We start from the raw sequence: 22,966 nt of genomic DNA on the forward strand, positions 1-22,966 counted from the left end.
TTAAATGTAAATGTTTACAAATGTAAAACAGACAATAGTGCAGACCCCCAGCCCATTACACAATAACTGGTAGGACTGATATGATACATAGGCGAATGCGTAGTGTTGGAATCTTTGCATTGGCGATTTACATTTCTGTAGATGTCTTGGGCATTTACCCAATATATCTGTAAATGATGTTCATCGACTTGTCGATATTTTTGCACAAAATAAGTCCCGATGTCCTGATGCGGTCTGCTGCCATAACAGTCAAGAAAATGTTTTTATATGCTCCTGTTGTTGCATATAGCTCTTTTATTGCAATTTTTTATACTTGTCTTTTTTAAAATCTAATTTTATCCCACGTCGTCCGTTGACAGTCACCAAACGTGATTTTGTTGCATTTTTTAAAAATTACAAATAAATAATCTTAATCTTAAATCTAAATGATATCAAAATTAATTTACTATCGTGTATAACTATTACACTTTCGTTTCTTCTAATTAGCTTTTGTTTTGAGTTTAGCCATTTATTCGTTTCAGCAATAATTTAACTCTTTATAATTATTCCACTTTGGAAGGATTTTATTATTGTTTGTACAACACTTTTTGAAGTGTTGTGTCAAACACTAAATATAAGGACATTTCTGTATAATTTGTGTGTACAATATTGGTCAGTATCTATTTTTATTTCAATTAACCAAAATTGTAATTTTCAGTTATTGCATCTACAGTAGCAATTTAAAAATCCTAACGTTGCCTCGTTTACCAGTTATCATGTCCACAAATGTGGGTGTCCACGCCGCCTGCCAGGCGGTGATGATAATAACCCATCAGCCTTTTATGACAGAGGGATTAAAAGTAGACTTGTGCAGCTTTTTGGAAACACTAAGAATATACATGGTAATATTTTTTTTTTTACCATCTCAGATATAAAACACCTGCTGTTATGGGTAATGTCTCAAATATTAATGCAAAATTTTCTATTTACAGTTTATCAAATTGGGTTTCTCCCTTCAATGTTAATAATAATTAATGTTAATAGTAATTAATAGTAACTGGTATTCAGATCAATGCTTAACCTGTAAATATTAAAGTGTCCAAAAAACAAAGAAAAACAAAAACATTCCACTCACATTAATGAGGATGTCTTTAATCATAAATGACTAAGTAGTGTGTTACTTCATCTCACATCGTTTTCTGTATTTGTGAAGTTTATATAAAAATTCTAGCATCAGCACATTTACTCTAAATGTAAAACCAAAACACTTAACTTCATAATTAATATTTTGTTAGCTCCTCTTCTTATTTCTCAGTCATATTTTGTATGATCGTATGCCATCCTTGCTCTTTCAAAGGTAAATGGCACAAAAGGCACATGATCAGTTGTGTCCGAGGACGACCAGAGAGTGTGATAGTGAGCCAGCATCTTGAAAATTAATAATTCAAGCAACGATATGGCCATAATTGCGTACATTTACATCAATTTTTTTCTACCTTGACATGTCAGAATGTCTTCAGGAAGTATTTGTATTACAAAGATTCCGTCACAACACACAATATAAGCTAATTAAACTCAACAATACTCAAACAATAATCTTTATTTATCTCCACAGGGAAAACACTTTCACAGATTTCTTTTTAAAACAGCAACATAACACAATAACTCCACTTAAACTACTGTAAATGATAAATAAAAAAGACAGTAAAAAAAGAGACACAAAGGGTAACATGATTGTGGTCTGTTTTTCTTTTTGTAAACTAGACACCTGATTCGTTTTGCAAACTCTGGTCCATATTTTATTTAATTTCAAGTCTGACTTTTCACAGGTCCAGTGGTGCAAATCACAATAAATTAAGATAAATAGATTACTGTGAGAGACCAGTCAGTGTGTATCTGTAGCTGAATTCGCTCTACATGACTCGGATTCTCAAATATCTATTATTTGAAGTTTGTTTGGTTGAGAGTGGTGGGCTTGGAGTGTTTGTGTCTACCTCAGTGTCAAACTATTACTGCTGCTAACAGAAAGGTTAGTGAGCTGCTCTCTCAGACGCAGGTAAAGGCACGGATAAGTTCAAAACATTACAATTTGGCACACTAATAGCTGCCAAGCCTCAAGCCTCTGCTCAATTTGCCACCATCCCACATGGATGAGTTAGTGTCTAGTTTCAACTAGCTGATTAAGTCTGTTAATTCAAGTCAAATGTTTCTGTAGCTGTGCCAGTTGTAACAAGTATAACACTGAGACAAATTTGCCTGCATAAGTATGTGATAAAGAGGTCAAACCTGGGATCTTGAAATAAAGCAGCACAAGTTCAGTAAAACTGTGACTTCATTAATCTCAGGCATCATGATAAAAAAAAAAGCAACAACAACCCAAACACACAATTAAAGGATGTGTTGCTAATTTACATTATTTTGACGGTAGACTCCTTTCCTTCATACAGGTAGAATGAAAATGAGTATATTAGTTTTCCAACTAGCAAACAGCAGAAACTTAGTTTCTCTGTCTGGGGGTACATTTCTCAAAATGATTAATTATTTGGTTTGTTTTAAGCTAGAGATAACCACATCTATGTTACATTAAGGCCGTGCTAACACGTGTATTTTCTTGTTTTAAATACATTTATACATCATGTCCACATTACTGCATTTAAGGCACCATAAAGCATTATTTTTTTAACCCTGTTTAATTCTGCATGTTATAGATGCAGGACGCACATCCATTGTGTTTTAAAACAAAAACATGTTAGTGTGGATCTAAAGTACCTAAGGTAGTTCAATACCAATCTGGCATTATCAATTCATCCCAGATTCATTTCTAATACAACTTTACATCTGACTACACTATGCACATTTTGGTAGCTGATTCTTTGTAGGATCTCATGTCATCTCTTCCTCCATTTTTCATTTTGTTCGATTGCTTCAGATGTGAAGGAATGATAAGAAACCTGCAAGGTTTAATCAATGGATTGACCTAAATTTAGCTGGCTGCTTCATTAATAGTGATTCACTGGCATTCAGATCAATGCTTAACCTATAAATATTAAAATGGCCAAAAAACAAAGAAAATCAAACAAACACTGCACTCACATTTCTGAGGATGTCTGATTTATGGTAACCTGGAAACTATAGTTAGTGCTGTGCCATGTAACATTGTTTTGTAAGACGCTCCAATTTTTTACTCCAGGATAACAAAAACTTTCATGAGAAGTCCTTTTAGAAATAAAAAATTCCTCTATATCAATTTTCTATCTCACTTTGGTATAATGGGAAAATATGCTGCCTTTACATTAACAGAGTTAAGTTTGGCATCCAAGTTTCTTCTCTTTATACTTGGCTGTAAAAGTGAGAGGCGTCCTCTCCAAACCAGCGGCCTTGAGCACCCTCTACAGCTCTGTGGAGAGTTCCTCTCTGAATAACCTGGAAATGATCAACAGAAAGAAAAGATGAACATGTTGAGACGTACGTACAGCAGTGAAAAGCAGCGTATTCTCCCTGTCGCAGCAACACAAAGTAATTGTTCACTTTCACTTCAAACAGCTGCCAGCATTTAAAAACTGAGACAGGTGAACAGTGTTACTGTGTCAGATCATCACAATGCAAACATTTTGTCTGTATCATATCAGCATTTACGTATTGTTCAATTTCTCACCTACTTATGACTCTATTAAAGAAAGCAGAATGAAATGCTTTGAAAACAAGAATAAGCTTAGCTCATTTACCTGCTCATGGTACTGCTGAGTTTGGTAGCAGGGCGACTCTCCGACAAACACGTTTTTCATCCGCACTGCTCCCTGTCTGTCAAGGGAACGAGACCTGGGCGCTCTTTGCTGACTGCGTCTGTGCCACGACTTTAGCTGTTCGTTCACTGCTTGTCGTGGGAGACCATTAGCGTGGCAGTGTGGATGGTCCCAATTTGCTGGCGGGGTGATTCTAATATCAGGAGCAAAAGGCCTCTGTACTCGCTGGTGAGGTACTGCAGTGTCTTTATATCTATAATCATATCTATTCGAGGAACAAGGAGCTTGCTGGGGGAAATAGCTCCGTGGTATATCCATCTCATTGTAGATCAGTTCTTCATTGTAATAGGCTTTTGGAATACCAGGACTGGGCTGCTGCCGGGGATTACGGTAAAAGCCAGCATGCGGGAAAGCTTGAGGTCCATAGCTGCCAACTGGGCTGGGGAGCAGGAATGCAGATGGAAATTGTTTGGGCAAATCACCGGTCAATTCCCGACACGGGGAGCTATTGTAAGAAGGAAACGAGTTTTCAGAGTTGCTGTCCTCAGAGCTAGCATGGCTTCTGTAGTTCAGTGTAGGAGATGGAGTCTCTGGTAAAGTTATTGAGTATTCGGTCAGTCGCCTCCTCGGGCCTCGGGGGCGACCGCGCTCCTTTTCAAATGCAGAGTCAGGAGAGGACAGCCTGTGCAAACCACAATAATTATAACAAACACAATAACAAAGCTACTTTGCAAAGAAACTGCGTGAGGCTTAAATAACTTTAACTATATTCTTAAATAATCCATTCTGTAAAGGAGCACCACACAGGGTGCAATTTCAACATGCAGATGTGTGTGAGGTATAGCTACCTGAGGGAGAGCTGTCTGTGCACTCGCATCTCTGGGGTGGAGGGTGTACTGTTTGACTGGGTGCGACTCAGCTTTAGATGGGAAAGTTGAACAGGCAGAGCCAACTGTGCTAAACAAGCTTCCAAGGGTGGCAAAGACTCAGGTTTGGCTGGGCTGCTGAACACACAACATAGGAGAGTAATTAATTAATATAACAATATATCTTATGAATGGTTAATGTGGGTACTACATGAAGGGTGGACAGTGTGGACATATACACGCACACACACTTTGATAAATGCATTTTGACATGTCAAACATTGAGTGATTTAATACTGTGGCAAACAGCAATTGTTCCTTTTAGAAATGAAAACAAATAGAAGAATACACATTATCAGGGGCAGGAGTTTCTATATATAATTATGTAAAGAGTTACAGTTGGCTCTGCACACTGACTGCTGCAAAAACAAATGGCAGTATTGACATGTTCTATTTAATTCAGAGCATTAATGGTTGTAGTGAAAACAAGGTTACTTTTTAAAAATGGCTTCTCTAAAGTAGATGAAGATGACCTGTTTTGAAGTAAAGGAATTTCTTACACTGTTAACGTGTTAATTAACAGTTTCCTTTTAGATTTTAGAAGTGAAAGGATGTTTTTTTGTTTTTTTAAATCTCATTTGGTCGTCGGGTTCTTTGGAAAAAATCCAACTGGATTCCTTCCAAAGAATCCAACGTTCGTTTACATAACATCACAAATCATAATTTGTGTTTCCAATTCCAATCCTCACAACTTGATAAACAGGAAAGGAGTTATAATGGATAGCCTGGGTTACCTCATCTTGACGGACGAGTGCGACTTCTTGCTCTTCTGGTAGGGCTGGTCAAGACTTGACTCGGTCCATGGGGAGTGCTCGATGGGAGGAAGGTCATACGCTGGCCTCGAGGTAAAGCTCAAGTCAACGCTTGGATGGGGAGAGTGACTCAGGTTCAGCTGCAGGGACTGCGGAGTCACACATGGAGAAATGTAGGCGCCATCCACGCAAGACTGCGTGGACAGAGGGAGCAGCTGGGGAGGATCCGTCTCTGCTGGATAAGGGAGTCCTGAAGAAGGCTGTGAAGACTGACTTGTGACTTCTAGGAAAAAACAGAACAAACCCCCCCCACAAATGATGCGCATGGTAAAGAATTTTGCATGGATAACATTTATTGTCACCACAGACTCTCTACCTTTGTGAATGACACTATTTAGGAAACATTTGAATTCTCGTGAAGTTTCTGTGGTTAACTAGTCATCTAATAAACTCTGTGAGGGTTTTAAACCAAAGAAAATGAAAGAAGGAAAAAAGTGCTTTCAAAGAAATAAGCAAAAACCTTACCTTCATCTTGCACAACAGAATCAGATAGAGAGCTGTCATCAGATGTGCCAAGATCTAAAAAAAACAAAACCGAAAGACACTCAGTATTAAAATTAAACATTTCTATGAAGAGCCGTTATGATTTGAATTGTCACCTTACCTTGTTGCGTAACACTGAGGGCAGGGAGTGGTGATGATCGGCCATGCTCCAGTCGAAGGCTGAAGGCCGTCTCTTGTAGATGCTCGAGTTTCTTCTCCTCTCTTTTGCACTGCTGCAGGCGGCTCTTCCTCACAGACTTGCTCAAGTTTTCCTCTTCACAGAGCTTCCGTGCAGCTTCATATATCTTCATCTGAAGCGCTAGAGAAGCGTCGACTGAACTCAATTTTGAATCCTGCAAAGGTTACGGCAGTTTAGCAGAGAGACAGACAACAACAAGAGGACACTATTCCATTGTGCAGTCTCCAAATTTGGCTTATACCTCTGCTCCTCGAGGGATTTTGAGTTCGTCAAGTTTAAACGCAGCTCCAACGCGGCGGTGAACCTGCGGGGCCTTCTCTCCTGGCTGCAGAGGATAATCTTCTGACAGCCGGCCCGTCAGCTCCTAAACAATATGTAACTAATTAAAATCCAAATGTCCCTAAAGCAACATCTCAGCATGAATGAAAGTTTATTTTTATAAGGATACACAGAAGCTTGGTTAAATGGTCAATCAAAACAAGGCTTCTTTTAAAAATCAACACCAATAAATCTCTTCAGTTTTGTTCCTGGCAGTTTTTTTTCCCCATTCAGTTTACTCAACCATCTCCATGTTGTAGTTCTGAAATGGTGAACAAGTATCTACCTCTTATCTCTTTACATGTTCAGACTTATAGGTGCAGAGACGTGGTTGCACAATTTTGCATTTGCAGAGATTTTCTTTCACAACACATTCTTTGGGTTTCACTTTCCCACTGTATTAAGTACCCGTGTCTTCACTGAACCCAGAGAAAAGCAAAGCACTGTTTCCGATTTCATTAAAGATCAGACAAAAGAGGCTCGTACTTTGAGTTACTCAAAGTCAACCGCCTTTACAGACAGACAAAATCTCACGTGTAGCCAATGAGCTTACTTATTCTTTTGTCACCGAGTTCTGGGAGAGGTATCATGACTCTCATTAGTTCGCCTAGAGCATGTCCCAACAGGACTGCCTTGCCCAAGTGTCAGCAGGAAAGAATGATCTGGCCTGGGATTTTACCCCGGAGCACCCATGCACGTCATGAACATGCCTGAATCTGTGTGTCCAGTTGGGAAATTTCTAGATTTCATTTCATAGAAAAGAGAAAAGACTTAACATGAAAAATAACGACGTGAAAAAATAACGACGTGAAAAAAAGTCTCATGCTGGATCCAAACTGAGGCTGAAACTGCTTAAAAGTCTTTAACAGCTATAATGCATTCATACACTACAGCCACATTACATGGACTGATTTCTCTCCACGGTCTATCTGAAAGGAAATGGGATAACAGAACAGGTACGATGGATAACGGAGATAACCTTGAAAATGCATTAGTTAGAATTGGTGTTGGCCTTATTCCTTTTAAATGGCCTAAAAGGAAAAGAGAGAATAGCTGAGATGACGTCTCAGTCTCACTGCGGCACTGAACTATTTTGAATGACTCACTTTTGAAATCGGCTAAAATTTCATATCTTTTCCTGTGATTTGAAAATTCTCTGTGATGGACTGGAGACCTGACCAGAGTGTACCAGATCTTGTTTACTTCAACTCACAAAAAAACAAAAACAAAATCAAACCTTTACTGTCATTCAATCTCCTGGAACTTTTAGTTCACACTTTAATATTCTCCTGCCTTGATTATTGCAATTCACTTTTCAATTTTGCATCTCTCAGTCCTTCATAGATTATTTCCAACTGGTGCAAAATATAGCAGCTAGGCTGCTAACAAAAACTAGCTGTGATCCTCTAACCAGGGTCTCCTAACTGCCCGTCGCTCTGGTTTTAAAACCAGAGGTGACTGTTGATCAGTTCCAGCTCATCTGCAACCATGTATTAGATAAGTGATTAAAAAGGATGGAAGGGTTGATTTGGAAATGGAGCATGTAAAAACTGCAACCTATGACTGTCCTGTGATTTCGCATTAGCGTCCCATCCTCAGTCACTTTGCATTCATACATATTTGTGCATCCACTTGTGCTACCAATATTGTCATTAAACAAACACGAAATGTCCCTCCTGCAGGTCACTTAACACGAAAACATAACAAGAAAACTGCCCCACCACTTTAATCCTTCATAAACGGAGGCTGAATCATCTGCAGTGTGCTTCCAGTGTGAGCAAAAGCTGTACTTGTGACAGCTTGCTTAATTTCCTAACAATTGTCTTTACTTTGTGTAGATCTACTTAAACCATTAAGACTTTAATGAAGAGATGAATTAGATGTGACTCATTTGTTCTGTGACATGTTTCATTGTGATATGCAGCCTCGCCAGGTTTTAAACGGTTGATCTGTGGATGACCAGTGGAGTAAGCGTTACTTACAGCTTCTCGGATGCACAGTTTCCTCAGCTCATGTATGCACATCTCTAACTTCTCTTGGAGCTCCTGGTGTTTGATCTTTATGGCCCGTGTGTGTGTGGTCACATCCTTTGTGTGGGTTGTTGGGCTGTCAGACCCTGCAATAGCAAAGGAGCATATGAACAAATCTGAGATGATGTGACATTCATGTATTTCTTTATTTAAATACATAATAAATACAAAATATATTATATTTGATGCATGTGTTTTTGGGACCTCAGCATCATCGATGTGATTTTTTCCCCCCAGAAAAATCTGAGATATATTTAATTTCTTTTTTTTTTTTTTTTAGAAAAATGTGTTAAAAGGTTCAATAAACACTCCACTTTCAAAGAAAAATAATTTTCTGTCAGTTACTTGATGGTTAAGACTTTACAAGGTAAAGCAAAAGCTTAAATCTCCAATGACACTTAAATCCAAAAGAAAAAAAAGTAATTAAAAGCACCTGTGACAACTGTAACTTAAGCAGAAACTCAGTGATGATTGTCATTGTGTATCAGCAAGATGACAGAAACACTACCAAGAACACCCGAGAAAAATGAGATTTGAAATCTTAGACCGAGATTTGAAATCTTAACAGCGGTTACACAACATGTACAATAATTACACACATATGCAGGGAGAGGAATAGTAAACTTCAGAGCTAAAGAAACATCTAAGCATGCTACTGTCCAACTCCAATGGAGGTCAAACAGGGACAGCCATAAGATTCACAGCCTGATGAGTCAGCCTCCAACTTTTAAAACATCTTGAATTTAATTTCATAAAATGTGGTGGGCCTGTGACCCCAAAACGGAATAACAGCAGAAAATGAATGGATGGATGGATGGATGGCTAAAGAACTCAAATAAACCTGTCCAAATAAACTAAAGGAAAATAGATGAAAAGCAGTGAATCGTCTAAAACACACAATATTTAATTATTTTCACCTGATATTTGACATCACTCATAAAGGTAAATACAAAAAACAGTCAGCTCTTCTTAAAGATACCAAAGCACATACACGTTGCTGGTTCATTGGCTGAACCAAGACAAATTTGATTCGATTCCAAAGAAGAGTCCTGCAACAACTCCCGCCTTTGTGAAGCTTAACATGCTCAGTTTCTGTTGACATTGTGTTGCAGATGTGTGGTTTCAGCACCATCCTCATTTTGCTTCTGAAATGTGTTGTGCTAAAGTGACAACTCTGTGTGCACAAAAATGCCTGGATCTTAAAAGAAATTCACCACAAAAACAAGAAACTGATTAAAGACACTAAAAATCATTCAATGTCATACTTACAGAGAAGTCAGACTACTATGGAGATACAAATTCAATTGTACTCACATATTTTATCTGTACTGTGCCGTTTAAATCTAGTTTTTTTCCTGGTGTGTATATAAAAGGGTTGTTTATGATGTATACTTTTATGTCTGTAAATCTATTCAGTCATATCATTGAAGCAGATTAACAATGGAGGCCACTGAAACTAAAAGCAACAATAACAGTGGACAGAAGAACGAATCCTTTGTTTTATCTGCTGTTTTAATTAGTAACACTGAAGAAAAATAACCGTCAGCTTCTCTGTAACTATAAACAACGCGAGCGTTCGACTGGTGCTGTCTGTAGCCTTGGTGACTAATGCCATTAGGTCTCCGGCTTATGGGAGTGGTTTCAGGCATCATCCATTAAGCACCACATACCTTCAGAGATTATTAACAGAATCCCTGCAGGTACTGACAAACATATGAGGCGCGACAGGAGAAAAAAGAAAAGAAAAAAAGAGTGACAGCACTACAATAGGCTGAGAAATTCCTCTTCCTCACAGTCATAATCACCCTTTTCTTTCTGGTGTGACATTTTTTCATTGTATAGAACAAAGATCATGCGGCTCAATTAGGGCGTGAGGAATTTCAGAGGGGCCACAGCAAATCAGCAGAAACTAATGTGTGTGCAAAAACAAAACAGCTAATGTTTGCCGTTAATTATATGATACTGTGAGGAAGATAACCAAAGTGGAGAGGCAACTTTACTGACACCCTGAAGTAAACTGTGGCAATCCTTCCCCCAAAAATGACAGAATACAAAGACCCGCATGTTTACCAGGGCTGAACTTAAAATGCCCAGTTGCGCCTTTGGGCAGGCAAATTGTTTAACCTCTTCCACCCTGCATTTGTGACCAACAAGCAACTCGCCCTGCTCTGCTATGATCAGTATGTGCGCTGCATTGTTGGACTTCATTCCTACTGCACCAAATTCATGAAAGCTGTAGCTGGATATTTATTAAAGTTGTTCAATAACAAAAATGTCTATTTACTCACTGTTACAAGATATTATTAGATCTTGACAAGTGAAAATGTTTTTACATCTCATTATGTCCTCCTAAGGGGCATTACTTATATTTCAAAACTCACAAAGTTGTTTGAATTGACCCTAAAGTTATGGAACTGTAACAACTGAAATAAGATGCTTTCATGTGTAAATAAAACAAAAAAGTGGTTATAGAGTTAGGCAGACATAACCTCTTTTAGCTATTCCTCATCTCTGTTTACATCTCTGAATACAATGGCTACTACAAGCATACCGTCCAAATTTCTGACCCAAGTGTCAGCAGCAGTTGCATTGTGTAGGTTGTAGGCAGCAAAAGGTTTCCATGAATGGGAAGAATGAAAACTATGGTCTCTGCTGCACTGATTTCATCCTGTTGTTTGTTTAACTTGGTAGATAACATCTACCTGACCTTGAATGGGAAGGAATGACTTCTTAAAAGTGAAAAGTTAGTGGAGATTATTTTATCGAGAACATAACTGATTTTTCTGCTACCAGGGTATAAGTCCATGTTTGGATGAATTCTGTTATTTTCTAAAAGGATACTGTTTTGCTAAGTTAGCAGTGATCTCAAGAAATCATCGACACTGTTGCTTAAAAATACAATATACTTTAGGTTTTACTAAGAGGGACTTGAAAGCATGTGCTGTGATAAATTTATCTGGTTTGATGTGTTTGCTCAGTTTCAGCACTCGTTTACGGCAAAAGCAAGGCTTTACTGGGAAAAATGACTTTATGCTTTACAGGTCAGATGTGGGTTTCAATGCCTGTTTCAAATCGAAATAGTCTATTACCATTTTGATAATTGACACACTGCATGGGAAAAACCAAGCAAAGACGCAGATGAGAATCATTGCAATGATGCAATCAAGAACAACCGTACTTTCCAGTAGTTACAGTGTTGATCTTATTTTAACTGTCTGCAATACAGGGTGTATCAAAAGAATCTTCCAAAGTGCTTTAATTCTGCATCCGTTCACTGGTAATGATCGAAACACACCGTTAAAAAGAGGGGATTCATGGAGTTTGCATGGACATAGATTGACATAGATCCTGACCTTGTATGTCAAACAAAGTTTACTCCATCTTACTGCAAAGGTCCATTACCTTTGAAATCAGATGATTCTTTTTGCATTTCTCAATTACCCCCCCCCCCCACAAAAAAAAGTAGTTTACTGCCGTATAAATTGCAAACGAAGCACTCTTGTGTTACAGGTCCTCGCCCAGCAAACTGGACATGAGGGGAACATCAGTGCTCAGTGTAGTCACACACATGTAGGAGTACGACCTGACTAGTTCATAGGTGTCAAACTCTGGCCCGCGGGCCAAATTTGGCCCGCAGCCTAATTACATTTGGCCCGCGAAGCCAAACCAAATTACTATTAGAGCTGGCCTACTGGTATTATACAGCTAATATATATATTGTTTAGTATTAAGCTTTGCTTGTTCCATATTCAGTTTTTCAGCAAAACGTGTTCGAGTCCATAAGAAAAGATTCATTCTTATATCTGGAGGAATAAATATATTTCAATAAATATTAACGTTAGCCCGCGACTTTGTTCCAGTTTTGAGTTTTGGCCCACTGTGTATTTGAGTTTGACACCCCTGGACTAGTTAGTCAGTTAGTGAGGCCGATGACTTTTCAGTCTTCAGCCTGTGGAAATAAAGCTGTGTGGATTGTAATTGACTGACAGTTTTGTATAGTTTTAAGTATTCGCATTGTTACTAAACCACAATATTTCAAAGAATGGACACGGTTTGACATCTTCAAGTAAAAAAAAACAAAAAAACAAGTGAAAAACTAAAAGACAGAACAACAAAGAGTCATTACTGAAATTAGTTTCTTTGTATGTTAGTTGTTTTGAAATGCGAGGAAACAAAAAAAAAGGTGAAGAAATTAAAAGTGGTCTTTCACATGGCTTTTTCATGCTGAGTTACAACTGTCATCTCTGTCTAGCACTTAACTCTACTTCCTACTTTCACATTAATGAAAGCATCTGAGGTTGTTAAAGTTGCCCAGTTTGTTCCTCCTGCCTGTAGCTGTTCTATACTGACACAGACTCAGGGGAACAGTTTGAAATCTCAACTCTATATCAAATGTAATGATCATATTGCAATGTGCAATGATTAGAGTGCATAGTTTTTTTTACTAAGCGTGCTATGACATTTAAAAATAAATAAATGCTGAAACACTGATTTTTTGTTTGTTTTTACCTGAATGAAGAATGATGCCGCTGTCAGTGTCGCTGATCTCCCCGTTCCCCTCCATGTCAGTAGATGGTCTTCCTGTTCCTGTTCTTCAGTGGAGGCAAAAGATAATGTCACATACCATGTCCTTCTGTTACGTAAGTAAGAATTTCATTTTCATTTAATTTAAAGTGACAGCCTCTTTTTTTCCTTTTTCTTTTTAGTGTCATAGCCCTGAATTGGACAAAGCAAGTGTTGGCAAATTTGATACAGAATTTGGGAGTTTATTCACAAAGCCTGCGACCTAAGATAATCCAACAGCAAGGAGAAAAAACTGAGAATAATCCTAAATAACTAGACATTATGCTTCAAATAAAACCAATAGCGTAATTAAAAACAAACAAAAAACCTAAAACCAAGGAAAACATCATTAACACACAAGCTTCGCAAAGACCGCCCATTACGTAATCTGTGACCTGTTACTTAAGTGATTCAGGTGTGACTTGCCTCTTTGAACTCTTAGACAGGTGTAGTCACAGTCTTCCACAGCACACGTTTGTGTAGCATGAGTACACATATGTGTTGTCAAGTCTAGGGTGTTTCCTGTGACGGCCTGTTTGTTAAGCTCTGATGTCATGATTGCCACTAACTCACTCCGTGTCATAGCTGGCTCACAATGCATGAGTTATAAATCCATCTGGTGGCAAATAAAAACTGGGAAGTTTAATAATTAACTGAGTGAACAGAGGAATGCCACTGTGGTTGCATTCCAGCACAGAGGCTTGGTTAACTTCAGCTAAGACTAGAAAGCAAAGGAACAACTACCCAAGGTAAAGTCAGCTATGTCATACAAGAACCAGTTTAATGTTAGTCGATCTATTGGGTAAACACCAGGAAGCATGCAGAGATCTTCAAAAATAATTAAATAAAAATAAAAGTATCCCATTATCTTATCCTATTCTAAAAATGACATAACCATGACATACATCCACAAACCTGTGACTGTTACCTCCACACCTCTGAATCACAGATAACTGCCAGGTGTTTTTGCACAGTTACAGCAAAACAGTAAAAAGCCACCTCATCACTGAGCACTGACATCTCAAACCAAGCAATTAAAATAAATAAATAAATAGACGCAGCCACACATCTTTGGCAGATACACCGACACAATCTTTAAAATCCATAGGTCAGGAGTGCCACCAAATTTCATGCGACTGTCTGGACCAACATAATCATACACAGTACACAACAGTTTTTTGTTTTTAACTACACTTGCATACTGTTAAAGTACATGCAAGTCAAAATGATAAATAAACCCACTTCTAATTGGGCCTCAAAACAGACCCCTTACTGGGAAGAAGATTTGCCAAGGATATCTCCATAATCCTAACACTGATTTAGCTGTTTGACTAATAAACAACGCTGCACAGCAGCAGGAACAGCTCGTTACAACCCTGAGAGAAGTGAACGAGACTAAAGCGATGTGTCACAATCTTATCAGTTTCTAGCCCAGAGATAACCAAGGAGGGAGCAACGAACACAGCATTCTCATTTTATACACATTAATGGTCCAAATCTGTGGAAATGGACTTAAATGATGCAGCAAAACTTTAAGATTTATAGCAAAGTATGCCAAAGACGCCCCTTTCAGAACCACTGGACTGATCAATCAATGTTCTTTCAATGAAGCCTTAACAGCCACCACTAATTCTATTAGCCCAAATAATGTCAGTACAAACAATTCAGTTACTGAAACAATTAGTCTGCTTTATTCTGAGACATTTTAATCAACGGTATGATTATTCAACGTTGATTTTCATTTCCAACAATACACCAAAGCATATCCTTTACATTAAAATCTGGGGAGTCCAGTTATATGCCTTGGAGCATTTTTGAGTTTTCCGTTTCCCACTTGGCAAGTTGAAGTCAAGTTAAAATCCCCAGGAAATAATCTGCACTCATCTATCCTCCACGCATGGATGAAGTTGCATTCTCAGTTGCAAGCGAACTGAAACTTGTCAAGTGTTTACAGGTAGGCATTTGGTTTGGTGTGATTTACCTGCCGGTAAAACATATTTTTCTTGTTTGTAATATTTTTTGAACAACTTTACATCCTTGAGGACAACTAATTAACAGTTTCAGTAAAAGAATTTCATTGTGTATAAGCATTCACATTAATAGTACAATTACAGATATTCTACATTAATCCAAGTTAACGCACATGGACGTTTGTAGGTTTTATGAAGAATGTCATTAGGACAAAAAAACAAAAAACAAACAAACTTACTTTACTTCATGGAAAACTCAAAAATCCAACCAGTGAAAAGTGTCCAACAGAATTCCCAACTTGAACGGCGATACACAAAACCTGAGCCGCACAGAATCTGGGCAGGAGCGAGAGACTCACCGCTAAGAAAGCGCTGCTTGCTGAAGAGGTGTGGCCTCGGACAGCGAGGGCTGAACACTTGAGATGGTATCACATAACTCGACTCCTGTGTGAGCTTGAAACTGTGTCAACAACAATGACCAACACACCGAGAAATTACAAGTCACTTCATGCTCTTATCAGTCCACTTACAGATGGGTGGGGCCATCTTTGACTGAAACGTGCGTCTCATGACAAATGCAATATCGATTGGCCCCCTGACAATAACACTTTAATTCATTGATAAACAAATTGTAAAAAAAAAAAAAAAAAAAAAAAATAGACGGTAGACTGTTATTAGCCAAAACAAAAAAGCAAAAAAATACTATTTTCATGCTCAAAAGATTGCAAATTTCTGTTCTCACATTTTATAGACCAAAAGATTAATTAGCACCAAAGTCATTGAAGAGATTAATCATGAGCTCATTATTTATTAGTAAGTTTATCCTTATCAGCAGCTGGATTGCAGCAGTCAAAGATCCTGGTTCACTGTGATTTGTTTAAGGGCTGGAAATTTGTTTGTGGGACAGAGCTCATATCTGGTTTAAATGACTCTATGACTTCATAACTGCATTTAAATGACTCGCTCACAGAGTTGGGCTTCTATTTTCTCACTATGATCATTATAAACTATTCCTAATAACTGTGAGAGTTTGAGGTAGTACAGACCAAAGATGAGAACACCAGAGTCAGTGCATGTTTACTGCCATCTCCTGGTTGATTAAAAGCAGAGAAAAACAACAACAACACGCAATCATGAATTTAAAACTTTACTAGCATAGATTTTCGTGTGTCCCCTTAAACTTCCCCCACCTGTCTACCTACTTCCGGTCTACCCATACAGAGGCTTTTTTGCATCCACCTCTTTCCTCCTGCACTGAAAAGAGGGAAACAAATGGTACTGGCATAGTTCACGTGATTTACAGAGCACCTGCTTTGCATGGTTCACATTCATTCTGAATCTCAATATTCAGTTTGGCTTTCCAGGAATGTTGGTGCTCAGACACCCGCAAAAAGGTCCAGCAATTCCCAGACACTCGGGGATCAGATCTTAAATGACATGGCACCGAGAAAGCAGCAAGGTTTTGGTTCAGTGACTTCTACACTTAAGACTTCACACTGTGAGCACTACTCAACACATTTCACAGATACTAAGCCATGTCAGACTTTCAAGTTTGCCTTTGACTAGGTGGGTTTTTCTGCACTGAAGATTTCTGAGCACCTCAGACCCAGGAAAAATACCCTCCTCCCATTTAAATGCTTTTGCTCATTTAGGATTCATTTAATCAAGTATAATCTACATTTTTGTATATCAAATGATCAGAAATAACAGGAAAATGCATAGATTTCTGTTTAAGAAATAAGTGGTAATTATCCTTTCACGTGGAAAACTGCATACACAAACAGACGATATTTGGTGTCTCCTTCAAAAACAAAAGCTAAATGATTTTTAAAACACAATTCTTCTGCAGTATCAAAAGGTTTAAGCCTATTAGGTAATGCAGCCTAATAGACTTCAAATGTTTTCTAAATGGGAATTTCAGGAAATCTAGTTTCTCATGTGGCTCAACTGATCAGACAGGTCTTTCTGACAGTTTGCCCATCCCATTTATTTTAAGGCTAAATAAATATGAGTTCAACAGCCTTTTTTATGGTTTATTATAGCACTAGATGTATTAGTTGTATGACTATATTAAGCTATATTAGATGCATTAGTTTGACCTAATAATAATGCAAATAAAGGTTGTAGTTGGGAACAGTGCTTACCACCTACTTCAGTCAGCTGAGATTTTGTCTTTTTCAAAGCGCACTCATAAACAGTATTAAACATGGGCATAGCTTCCAGGTCTGCAAAGTAAAGGCAACATGGAATTCCCTTAAATATGTATTCATTTTAACTTCCACCAGTGACCTTGACTCCTATAGACATCTATGGGAAAACATCACCCCAACATCAGTAAACATATGAGTTTATGGGTTAAGTCACTAATTTCATGTCATACTGAATAAAGCACGAAGTTTAGTTTGGATAAATAATCCCCTGGCTATTTACTTACTGAGAAGCCAATAAGTGTGTGGTTTCTCATCGAATCAGCTTTCAAAACACCAAAATAGTGACATCATCATCTCGAGGCTTTAAAACAGGGCTTCAGAAACCACTGGTTGATGTCATAGAGGGTTAGCGTTTTCACAATACTAGAATTACAAACTCGATACCGATACACAGGAAAACACTCGACACTCAACAGCATTTTCAATATCACGACAAAGATTTTGTTCCCCTTAAGCAAAAACAGAAGGAATGAACTGATATTTAGAAAGTGTTCATTTTTTAATGTTTAATTATCCAAATTATAAGTTAGATTGAACAAAATTAGTATTTAAGATTACATTTTAAAATTGGAAAACTTCATTAGAGATCATGAAGTTAAATATATTTTAGAACCTACTTAGAAAAAAAAGGTACAGAAAACAACACAACACCTAACATTTAAAGTGTGGTGTTAGTTGTGTTATGTTCACTGTGAAAGACTGAACCACCGGCCACTGCCTGCATTTTAAAACTGACCTCACAGCTGGCTACAACAAAATAACAAACATTTTAATAAATTATTGTAAAGGAAAAAAAGTCAAAGTTAATCATCTTGTCCACATGTGCCTGCAGCCTGTCATCCACCGTTCACATTGCTCTGTCTCAGTCTGCATCTTTTTACATCCTCAGCTCCGCTCTTCAGGCATGAAACCTGTCTGATTCTGCTGTTCTGCTCTGGATTTCACTCTTTATTTCTACTTTGATTTCCTCGCTGCTCTGCACAGCAAGCAACCCTCCAGGTTCCCAATGACAACATGATGATAATGTCGCTATCGGGCAATTGCTAACAGTTAAATGGATAAAGTGTGCACAGGCCAGGTTAACATTTCTAATAACAGTTTAATACTTCACTGTTGTTGAAACAGAAGCTTTACTGATCACTGAAATTCCTGTGTCTGTCATCCAGCAGCAGTGAGGTGAAATTGTACAGCTGCAAATGGCGATCTTAATTGGATATTAATTTTAGTATCTATTAATATGAGGCTTTAGATTTTTTTTTTTTTGGTCAAACCTACAGTGGGTACGCCCATCTTTTACTTTATATGTGTGCACCTCATTTCTTTATAGAAATGGCTTTTTCCCTATTGCATGTTTAGTTAAGATTTACTCACTTAACTGAAAATACACAATATTTAAGGCTCAAGGAAAATCAAAGATCAGTTATAAAGTTAAATGAATGCATCCATAGTTAATGAGTAAATAATGCCATGAGAATAATGATCAAATTAGTAGTGATGAAGCATCCCTACCTATTACCAGCGCCTGTTAGTACAATACAGCAGCACATTATACAAAAACAAAACAACAACAAAACAGCATCAAATCATATACAAGAAATTAATTCATATTTTTTTAAGTACTCGTGTAAAACGCTACTGTTAAATTCTAGGATTCTCACAGGTTTTCCAAGACCGTCTGAGCCCATATAATACCCCGCACTGATCTGAGAAACTACAGTTAAGAGGAACTGAGAGAAAGCTGTAAATGAGAAATGTTTAGCCACATTTTAACAACTAGTCAAAGATGCAATTATAGTGTAACATTTCACAGTCAGAAGCGCATTAGTCACATCGCAGCTGTCCACCAACAGTGTGTTTAAGTCCATCATGCTTGATGTGATGACTAGTAAAACTGTTTCCCACAAAGATACCAAACACACAGCATCCAGAGTTATGGTAGCCAGTTGGTGGATGTCATCATGGGTAGTTTATATAAACCAGAAGTCCCAGAGAGACAGAGAGCAGGCTTTGTAAAGGAAACATAGCAGCTGGCAAAACAAATTCTTTAAATATTCTTGAGTCCTTTTTATAAGTGCATGGGCTAGACCGCCGCTGCCAATGCAGAATTATTAAGTGCCAGTCCTCAATACTTTAAAACTTAAGACAAATGTGTGCCAGTGAAACACTTTTTAAGCTGCACTAATAAACCACAAACCCTAAAAAAAAAAGAAAATCAAAAAAATAAAACGCACAGGAAGAGAATCCTGTTTCAAACCTTCACACTTCTCACTGCCTGCAGCCAACTTAAGCTTCATGTTGGTTCAAACTCCAACAAACTAACGTACATGTGAGAAACAAAAAAACAAAAAAAAAACCCTAAACAAAACACTACATGCACACTTTGGCAGAAGAAAAGTCCCTGATTTGATCACTGAACAATTTGTTTATCACATGCAAACCAAGCATTAAAATTGTGGCCGAGAGGGAACAAGCCTAACACATTAAAAACTACAATTAAAAAGATGAGTATACAGTTATGGTTAAAGAGGGAAAAACGTATACCCTTAGCAGGTAAAAACAACCAGCAACAAATGACATATTACACAGTGTCATTATTTATTTAACAAAAACCAAATCAAAATTGAGAAGCAATGTGTGGAAAAACGAAGTTCAACCCACGATTCAGTAGCTGGCAGAAGCACCTTTAGTAGCAGTAACCTGAAATTACTTTTAGTTTCTTTATGACTATCAGTCTCTCACATCGTTGCGGAGGAATTTTAGCCCACTTTTCTTTGCAATCTTTACAACGTGGCTTCCGTTCATTGAGTCCCCCCCCCCCCACACTTATGTACAGCTCTCCTCACTCCAGGTCCTGCTAGATTAATTAAATTGGTTTGAAGTCTGGACTTTGATTGGACCACTGCAAAACCTTGATTCTTTTCTTTTTCAAACATTCTAACATAGATTTGCTGCTGTGTTGCTGCAATGCTCACCATGCTTCAGCTGTCAGACAGGTGGGCTCATAATTTACTCTAGAATACTTTGGTATAGAGAGGAGTTCATGGTCAACTTGGTGACTGCTAGACGCCTTGATTATTTGGAGTTATTTGGCAAAACAAGCCCAAATCATCACCCCTCCGCCACTGTGCTTGACAGCTAATGTCTAGTGGAGGTGTTTGTGGAGGTGTTTGTGAAAGTCAAAGTCCAGACTTCAACTCAATTGAACCGCTGTGGCGGGATACAAGAGAGCTGTATATAAATGGATCATTGCTAACCTCAATGGTGCGAGTCATACAGAAACCTGAAGTTACTTCAAGTTATCACTATTAAAGGTGTTTCTTCTGGTAAAGGTGGTTTTACCATGACAGTATATTCTGTTTCAGTTTTCTTTATCTCTTAAATCCCAGTGTTATATTATATTTACACCAAATACCAAACACGTTTTTTATGGCCTCACACATTTAGTAAATTTTACACTCATTCTCTAACACTCAACTAGGGGTGACTGACACATCAGGAAACTTTAAGGTTTTATGTGGGTTTAAACAATGCTGGGCGGCACAGCATGAGTTTGTAATTACTGCTGCACTGGAGGGTCAGTGAAGTAGTAGGGGTTAAGCCACTTCTGTCTTTTGCCCTTGGGTCAATGCTGAGGAATGTGTGACTGCGGTAAAATTTCAATCAAGTGAAATGAGAAACTAACCAATGGGACGACTGCACAGGAGATAACCTTTGCATGGATCGGAGCATAATAGCATCAAACTTGGGAGTATGCCTAGTATTAACAATTCTGTAAACTGTGTGCACATTTCAAAAAGCTTGCAAAAGTACTTCATTAGGCTTGCATTTTATGATCAGACATGTTTACTCTTCCAGTCAAAGAGGATGTTGCAATCCGACAACTTCTGTGTACAGTCAGGGATCTGTAGACAGTTTATGGTTCACCTTCAAGCTTGACTTCTCGTTTGCAAACAATTGACACACCAATATTTTTTTAAACAGCTTTTTAAAGTAAATAAGTATCACATAAAAAATTAATTCACATTTTAAAAAAGAAGATAAACAGACTCCGTGATACTTAGTGTTTCAGGATCACTGGTTTATACACACACACACACACACACACACACTGAATACAAAAACAAATAAAAGTAAATCTAACTGAGAAAGGAGAGTGTGACTGTATCATCCACTCGCTCAGTCAGATGCACGGAGTTTGCTGGGCCTCATCTTTAGAGTTTCTCAAAGTTTAGGAACTTCTTCGCTTCAGTGGTCAGCTCTTCCCCAAAAATACTTTCACCCTCGGCTCACTGTTACCCAGCATTAAGTTAGGTTCAGCAGTTCTAAATAAACAACATGCTTCACAAAACTAGTTAAAGTAAGATAATAATTCTTAGCTTTCTTGCTCTTACCTTCGTAGCTAGTTAGCCTGCTAGCAGCATGCCTCATCTACATCCATACAATCTGCGCTCCATTGGCTCGCAGCCTCCCAGATTTGAGCTGGAAGTTTACTTTAGCTACAGTGAAAAAAAAAGGAGTGGAAGAAAACAGAATCGAGTCCCAGCGTTACGTCAGTGTAGTCTAGCCGCTTGAATTAACAGGAAAACAACCATTAAGCTGAAGCTGAGTTCTCAAACCGCTAACTTTGTTGGAAAGCATACACCGAGCGCTCACTGAGGCAAAGGAACGCCGAGCTGCCTTCAGGTACCGTCGGAAACAGTTAGCACACGAGCCAACAACAAGTAAATACCATGGTAACCGCGTTGTGCCAAAAAGTGATCATCTTCTAAAAACTGATTTCCAGTGTTTCCATTTGTGTTTTTTTTATATGCAATGTCTTTACTTATATTGGTAAATAGACTAAATAAACAGGATTTACTACGTGGCTTTTAAATAAAGGATATATTACAGTCACTTTGCCAAAAACTGATTTCGGCTTCTACCTTGCAACAGAAATGTTGTTTGTGGCTCAAGATGATTCGATATCATTCATGATGGATACGTTTAACATTTGTTTTACATATTATTGCCAAACAAGTTATTTATACCACTTTAAATACAGACAATGGCTTTTTGGCAAATACCGGAAATCATTGGTAATATGGTTACCAATGATTCACATACATTTACGTGTTGTTTTCGAGCCACGAACTACTCGTGGTTTCAGCCCTGCTGGTTTGGTGTTTCTTACATGAAACAATATAGCAAGAAAAAAAAGCCGCAGTGTTGAGCAATCCTTCACCAGCAGTTAATTAAGTCTGAGATGTCCAGCAACACTTCTGCAGTTTACATGACTCCTGCTGTGTTGTCACGGGGACATCCTGGGCTTCCTATTGATGCCAAATGTGTAGGGACTGGGCTAATATAGCACACAGAGTTTTTCAAAATGATGGAAATTACAGCTTCCATATTTTGTGGCTGCAAGGAAAGTTAAGTAACGCCTCCCCCCCCCCTCCCCCCCCAAAACAACAACAACAACAACAACAACAAAAATCAAATGAATGTAGTGTCATCTGGAAAGTGAGAACTCTCTCAAATATAATGAAACAAGGCTCACATATACGGATTCCCTTCACAGGTTAGTGTCCTGTGCGGCAGCTGAGAAACCAAATCTCACAACGCCAGAGCCCAAACTTATACGATACTAAAATAAAACATTCTTCTGCCTTTTTTCATCCAGTGATCAACCAAGACCTGATGTCCACTTAAAGGGACAGAAGATAAGAAATATATAATAAAAATTTTAAGATGATG

At 38.1% G+C, this 22,966-nt stretch overlaps 1 protein-coding gene across 7 annotated transcripts; it reads right to left on the reverse strand.

Moving 5' to 3' along the window:
• Positions 1-1,106: 1,106 nt before the first annotated feature.
• Positions 1,107-21,911, reverse strand: inavab (innate immunity activator b). 7 transcript variants are annotated; one of them, XM_085273746.1, is made up of 11 exons: positions 21,625-21,911; positions 15,383-15,483; positions 13,000-13,077; positions 8,443-8,576; positions 6,384-6,506; positions 6,065-6,296; positions 5,926-5,979; positions 5,383-5,683; positions 4,571-4,726; positions 3,705-4,404; positions 1,108-3,402 (listed from the first exon to the last, which is right to left on the reverse strand). In XM_085273746.1, the coding sequence occupies exons 3-11, from the start codon at positions 13,052-13,054 to the stop codon at positions 3,310-3,312; spliced, it is 1,848 nt and encodes a 615-aa protein (XP_085129872.1). In that variant the 5' UTR covers positions 13,055-13,077; positions 15,383-15,483; positions 21,625-21,911; the 3' UTR covers positions 1,108-3,309. The 7 variants fall into 7 exon arrangements, with proteins under 7 accessions (XP_085129868.1, XP_085129872.1, XP_085129871.1 ...); XM_085273745.1 differs by having other exon boundaries at positions 13,000-13,082; XM_085273742.1 differs by lacking the exon at positions 15,383-15,483 and having other exon boundaries at positions 1,107-3,402; positions 4,571-4,723.
• Positions 21,912-22,966: the final 1,055 nt, after the last annotated feature.

Source organism: Mchenga conophoros, linkage group LG5 (genome assembly GCF_057382185.1).
Source record: "Mchenga conophoros isolate Kocher_MC1m ecotype Shallow Benthic linkage group LG5, M_conophoros_male_GT1.1, whole genome shotgun sequence".
Classification (NCBI taxonomy): Eukaryota; Metazoa; Chordata; class Actinopteri; order Cichliformes; family Cichlidae; genus Mchenga; species Mchenga conophoros.